The sequence below is a fragment of the Mandrillus leucophaeus genome, unplaced genomic scaffold (genome assembly GCF_000951045.1).
Source record: "Mandrillus leucophaeus isolate KB7577 unplaced genomic scaffold, Mleu.le_1.0 Scaffold23, whole genome shotgun sequence".
NCBI classification, from domain to species: Eukaryota; Metazoa; Chordata; class Mammalia; order Primates; family Cercopithecidae; genus Mandrillus; species Mandrillus leucophaeus.
The window spans coordinates 1,401,051-1,407,716 of record NW_012102365.1 but is presented as its reverse complement, the minus strand read 5'-3'; the positions used below and the strand labels follow the sequence as shown (position 1 = coordinate 1,407,716).

Here is a 6,666-nt window from a genome sequence, read left to right as displayed (position 1 = left end):
CTCAGGCCGGGTGCAGTGGCTCACACCTGTACTCCTAGCACTTTAGGAGGCCAAGGTGGGTGGATTACTTGACATCAGGGGTTCGAGAACAGCCTCGCCAACATGGTGAAACCTCATTTCTACTAAAAATACAAAAATTAGCCAGGCATGGTGGCGCCTGCCTGCAGTGCCAGCTACTCGGGAGGCTGAGGCCCAAGAATCACTTAAACCCAGGACACGGAGGTTGCAGTGAGCCGAGATTATGCCACTGCACTCCAACCTGGGTGACAGAATGAGACTCCATCTCAAAAAAATAAAATAAAATAAAATAAATAAAAGTAAAAATAAAACCTCCTGGCCGGGCACGGTGGCTCATACCTGTAATCCCAGCACATTGGGAGGCCAAGGCGGGCGGATCATGAAGTCAGGAGTTCCAGACCAGCCTGGCCAATATGGTGAAACCTCATCTCTATTAAAATACAAAAATTAGCGAGGTACAGTGGCGGGCGTCTGTAATCCCACCTACTCGGGAGGCTGAGGCAGGAGAATTGCTTGAACCCAGGAGGCAGAAGTTGCAGTGGGCCAAGATTGCGCCACTGCACTCCAGCTTGGGTGACAGAGCAAGACTCCATCTCAGAAAAAAATAAAATAAAAAATAAAACCTCCTCATTGGAAAAGGAACTGAGAGGCACTGTGTTGGGACAGAGGGCAGGTTTTCAACAGACTGGTTTCAACCGTGGTTCTCCCATAGCTCAGCTCAAGACTTTGGATAAGGTGCAAAACTCTCTTGAGCCAGTTTCCTCAACGGGGATAGTTAACACCTGCCCCTCTTGTAGAACTTCAAAAATCATGGGAAACAAGGTAGATAGAGCGCTGAGCAAGGAGTGGAGACCGAAGAAATGACAGCTTCCTTCCCTTCCCCAGCTCCTCACCTTTGACATTTCGCTTCTGCTGAAAGTTAGTTACTATTATGCCAAAGGAAGACCAGGTGAGTTTTTCTTCTGAAGAGACAGAGCTGCCGAAAAGAGAGCAGTTTCCAACACTTACCTTCTCTGCCATCCCTTCTTCTCCTCCAATGAAAAAGTCTGTTTTGCGTCGAAGGAAGCTGAAGAAGGTGTTCACAAGCTGAAAGATGGGGAGAAGATTAAAGGTGTGGAGCTGCCATTTGGGAGCCCTTCAAGTGCACACAAGTCAACTTCTTTTGTCTAGGAGGCAACTTGGGACTTGACTATTTTTCCTCTGAGCCTCCCAACTGAGGAGACATCTCCCCAGCAGGTTCTCTTAGTTACTTCCACCATGAAGCAGATTTCTCATATCCTGTGTGAGTGTGCGCGTTTCATTTTCCTTGTGATGCCTGAAGCAGCCTAAGTGTATGCAACACTCCTCTGCATCCAGGGCATGAAAAGCCCAGGCCCAGCTTTCCTCTCCAGAAAGTAAAAACCCCATCAAGACACCGGCTCACACCTGTAATCCCAGCACTTCAGGAGGCTCAGGTGGGCGGATCACTTGAGGTCAGGAGTTTAAGACCAGGTTGGCCAACAGGTGAAACCCCGCCTCTACTAAAAACACAAAAATCAGCCGGGTGCGGTGGTGGGCAACTGTAATCCCAGCTACTTGGGAGGCTGAGGCAGGAGAATCACTTGAACCCGGGAAGCAGAGGTTGCAGTGAGCCAAGATCATGCCACTGCACTCCAGCCTGGGTGACAGAGTGAGACTCTGTCTTTTTTTTTTTTTTTTTTTTTAAGAGACACTAAGTTACTGGGTCAAAGTAAGACGGAGGAGAGCAAATGAAGCACTTCAAAGGAGGATAAGATGGATTAACTCTGGCTGGAGTACAAGTGTAGCCAAGGGTTTGAGTATCTGACGGACATATATTACCTTTTGACTTTGCAGAAGTTTCTTAACTCTGTACAACAGGAATAAGATGCAGTACCTATTTCTAGGGACCTGGTGAGGATCATGAGGTCATGGAATTGAGGCCTTCAGCCACGTATGGCACAGAGCAAGAGACCCACTGGCAGAGGGTAAACACCTTACAAATAGGACCATGACCCATGGCTTAGTCTATCTGCCACCTGCAATGCTGGGCACCAGATACAGCTAAAGGTACATGCTCAGTAAAATTCTTGCTGAATGAAACAATCTAGCGGTGACCTAAAGTCAGCACACACAAGCCCTTTATTTTGCCCAAGAGTGGGTCTAAATCTGATGAAATCTGACGCTAGAACATATATCAGTCATTTCCATTCTTGCTTCTAGACACTTTTTCAGTTTGTTCAAAAATGAACTCACTCCCAAATCCAGTTTTGTGTTAACAGTTTAGAGGAATGGAGACAGGAAGGCTTTTCACACTTCCAAATTAGAAGCACTCTCCCCACCACAAAGGGCTTAGAAGTCCTTGGTCACCAGACACCTGGGTTACATAGCAATAGAAAGTTCAATGGAAACCTACCTCCAGTGAGACACAATCAGCCATGGACTCTGGGAAGCACACTGACCTGTCTAGGTGAGGACCACGCTGCATGATCTAGGCAAATCCCTGCCACTTTTCTGGCTCTGAGAATGACAGTTCTGATCCTGACGGACTTTTCTACCTCTAACTTCGTGTTTGTTCCAAAAAAACCAACTCCAGAATCTGGAACAGTTGGCCCTTATTATTCATACACTGTGTTACCGTGTCTGTCACTGAGCGCGAATTATCCCTTTGAAATGCTCTTTGTAAGCTCTATCAGGGCGAGGACAGGTTTTTGTATCCCCAGTCGCGTTGAGTGTGGGACACACATTAATCACACGACAAATACTTGTTGAATGAAAAAGCCTTATTACTGAGAACTTACGGTACTTCACTACTCTCGGGAAACCGGCATTCGCAGCTGTCTCACAGACAAGGAAACTCAGGCTTGGAGAGATGTAAAGGTTCCAAGTTGGTAGATGGTGGAAACTAATCGTGAACACAGGCCTCCTCTCCTATTCCCCCATTCAAGGCCTAACAAGACCACGTGCTAACATCACCCCGCGCCCCTACCACACACATTCGACGGCTCGCCCCAAGCCTTGGTGGATCCAAATCACTATATTTGGCACGGTTCTTACTAAGGGATGCTCCTCGGAAGACGCCATGAAAGTGGAAACGGGGTTGGGGGTATATGTGAAACTAAAGGGGGATCCTAAGCTCAGGGACGCGATAATTGCTACTACTGAGGGGCGCCGGGGGCCCGGGACTGATGCGAACCGGGTGAGACCGCCAGCGGGTGGCCAGGCCGGAAGCTGGGCGCGGTGAGAATGTGGGGGCATCCCAGAAGCCCGCGAGCCCCAGGAGTGGGTCTCAGCCCTCGAAGGCAGAGAAGGGCGGAAGGAGCTTGGCCAGGGCCGCCGGATGGGCCGACGCCGCGCGGACCGTTACCTCCTGCACGCCGCCCTCGTGCTGCTGAGCCATGGCCAGCAACATGCCGTCGAACCGCTCCTCCTCCTGCTCTCCGCCCATCGCGCCGGCTCCGATCCACGTCCCGAGCTCTGCACTCTAGTCCCGCGCTCTCTAGGCTCCTTCGGGTCGCGCCGGGCCCAACGACTCTAGTCGTCCGCCTTCCGCAGCGGAGCCGGAAACACGCACCCGCGCGGCCCCTGCAGGCCTGCCTCCTCCTCCTTTCTTCCCGCCTTCTTCCCGGCTCGCGGCCATTGACCGTGCGGCAAGCAACCCGCTTCGCCGACCATTGGTCGACATTCTGAGCCAATCAACAAGCGCGTCCAGGAAGCGGTGGGCGGAGCCGTGGGCTTGAGAGTTTGGCATCAGTTGCTATGGTCACCCGATGCCGTGGAGACTTCTAGAAAGCCCTGGACTCAAATCTGGCAGAGTTGGAAGTTAAAAAGGGACAAGTGTTGCTCCTCTCCCTTGCTAGTGACCCCCCAGCTTGTAGAACAGTGAAGCTGAAAGTAGCCTTACTCATCTCTTCCAATCCTAGAAGGGACTTACCACAGGACAGCCTCCTCATCGACCTCATTTCATACTTGACTAGGGCCAGCTTCATGGGAGTAGAAATTGCAGTCGCACAGCACCCAGGCTTAGAAAGGCTCCACGCTTGATTTAATGCTTTTCTGTTGTAGTCTTGAAATTCTTAATAATTTTGGAATAAGGAGCCCCACATTTTCACTTTGCACAGGGCCCAGGAAATTATGACAGGTGCTGAAATTGACCTTCACTTCTGTTAATGCAGGGACAGGACCTAGCCACCCAAGCTAATCCCTCCACTTTTGCAATGAATCTCATCATCTTAGTCTTTTCAGGAACTCTATCCCTGTTAATTATCCCTTTTTTAGCTTCTGCATCACAAATACCTTTCTTCTTCCCTTCAATTTACAAACATGCCTTAATGTCTTTTTGTTTGTTTTTAAAGGTGCGGGTCTTGCATTGTCACCCAAGCTGGAGTTCAGTGGCGCCATCATGGCTCACGGCAGCCTTGAACTCCTGGACTCAAGCCATCCTCCCCACTTCAGCCTCCAGAGTAGCTGGGACTACAGGCTCACACCACCAAGCCCTGCTTTTTTTTTTTTTTTTTTTTTTTTTTTTTTTTTTTTTTTTTTTTTTGGGGGGTAGAGATGGAGTCTGTGTTGCCCAGGCTAAGTCTCAAACTCCCGGTTTCAAGCACTCCTCCTGCCTCAGCCTCTCAAAGTGCTGGGATTACAGGTTTGAGTCACCATGCCCAGCCCTGTTTTTATATTATTATTCCATGACCCCACTTTCTTCTGCTGCTACCTCCCCAATTTTCAGCTCTCATTTGCAGCAAGCTTGTTTGCTTGTTTCTCTACTCCCTCACCTTCCATCTCTCTACAGTTTATTCTAGTCTATCCATTATTATTATTATTATTATTTTAGACAAAGTCTAGCTCTGTCGCCTAGGCTGGAGTGTGATGACACGATCTCAGCTCACTGCAACCTCTGCCTCCCAGGTTCAAGTGATTCTCAGCCTCCCAAGTAGCTGGGCTTACAGGCACCACCATGCCCAATTAATTTTCTTCTTCTTTTTTTTTTTTTTTTTTTTTTTTAGTAGAGGGGCTTTCATCATGTTGGCCAGGCTGGTTTCAAGCTCCTGACCTCAAGTGATCCACCTGCCTTGGCCTCGCAACACACTAGGATTACAGGCATGAGCCACTGTGCCCGGCATATTCTAGTCTATTCTTTAAAGGCTCTGATATGGTTACAGTGCTACATATTGCCAAACCCAATGAGTCACTATTATCTTACTCAACTTCTCAGGTGCATTTGACACAGTTGACGCCTTCTTCTTTCCTTTTTTCCTTTAGGTTTCTCTTGTGGTTGGAATTGTGTGTTCCCCACTTTAGACTAGAGACTTCGCCCTTTAGATTAGAGACTCCTAGAGTTCATCTGTGTCTTCTCCCTCAGACTGAGGGCTCTTGGGCAGGCTGCGTCTTCCCCCTTCAGACTGAGGGCAGGGCCTGGGCCAAGGGCAGCCGATGGACCGTCTCCCTCACCAAGACTTTCCACCTCTCTGAGCAAATGGTCCCAGTCAGGCTCTGGGCTGTAGACATCCCAGACAAGGCCTTTCCTCAACCTCCAGGGACTCCAGGACTGACACCCTGGCCTTCAGGCCACACACAGGGCTCAGAAACCACAGTTCCCCACAGTGCAAAAAACTTGAGACTTAAAACCCAAGGACCTGACACTGATTTATTGGGATAGGAAAACAAAAAGAACCCAGGAACCTAGCTTCCAGCCCAGCAGAAGGGTCTCCTCTCTTCTCTGGGTCTCTTCTTCCTCAACTTCCTCTTCCAGAAAATGATGATGATAGCAACAGCAATCGAAATGACAAGTGCCATCCCATATGGAGCACTTGCTGTGTGCCGGGCATTTTGTGTCCTCATACAGACATTATTTGAACCTCACAAACACCCCTAGGAAGGGCACTAGCAGAGGCAGATTTTTTGTGAAGCTAAGGAAGGGCCTTGAACTTGCACGGGCCCATCCTAGGCACTGGGAGCAACCCCAGCAATGTCTTCATAGCATCAAATACATACATTTTTTTTTTCTTTTAACTTGCAAAAGCAAAATTCTAAAACTGCAATTGGTTAAGACTCCTATTTCTTCCCACTCTATCCCACTTTCCCTTGAATCAGGTGATATCAGAGATACCATGAGGATTTGGTGATCCAGCTAAGGGGAAGTTGAGTTGGAGATACATTTAGTCTGGATTGATTTGATGGGATATAGTTGGGTGGCTGGCAGTCACTTTTGTGTATAGTTAAGTCATTGTGAGCTGTCCTGGTGTGGAAAGGGTTTCCAGGAATATTCCTACCATTTGCTGTACCTCATGACCCTTGCTGCACAGGATCAGAAGTCTTATCTCAATATAAATGATTTCCAAGACAGCTGGAAGTATGTGAGCAGTGAAAGAGAAACAAGTTTATGTGCAGAACAAGAAGCAAATCCGGGCCGGCTGCAGTGGCTCATGCCTGTAATCCCAACACTTCGCAAAACATAGCAACATAGCAAAACCCTGTCTCTACAAAACAGTTTAAAAATTAGCGGGGTATGGCAGCGGGAGCCTGTAATCCCAGCTACTCAGGAGGCTGAGGTGGGAGAATCACTTGAGCCTGGGAGGTCAAGGCTGCAGTGAGCTGTGATCATGCCACTGCACTCCAGCCTAGGTGACAAAGCCAGACCCTGTCTCAAAA

General features: G+C 48.8%; 1 protein-coding gene across 1 annotated transcript in view; it reads right to left on the bottom strand.

Annotated features, from left to right (window-relative positions):
- Positions 1–3,615, bottom strand: part of NUDC (nudC nuclear distribution protein) — a 24,226-nt gene extending 20,611 nt beyond the window's left edge. The window contains exons 1-2 of the mRNA XM_011981668.1: positions 3,383–3,615; positions 1,027–1,104 (exon numbers count right to left, since the gene is read on the bottom strand). Coding sequence (XP_011837058.1) covers positions 1,027–1,104; positions 3,383–3,463 — 159 coding nt within the window. The 5' untranslated portion in view covers positions 3,464–3,615. The remainder of the gene's footprint in view (positions 1–1,026; positions 1,105–3,382) is intronic.
- Between the last annotated feature and the right edge of the window lie 3,051 nt (positions 3,616–6,666).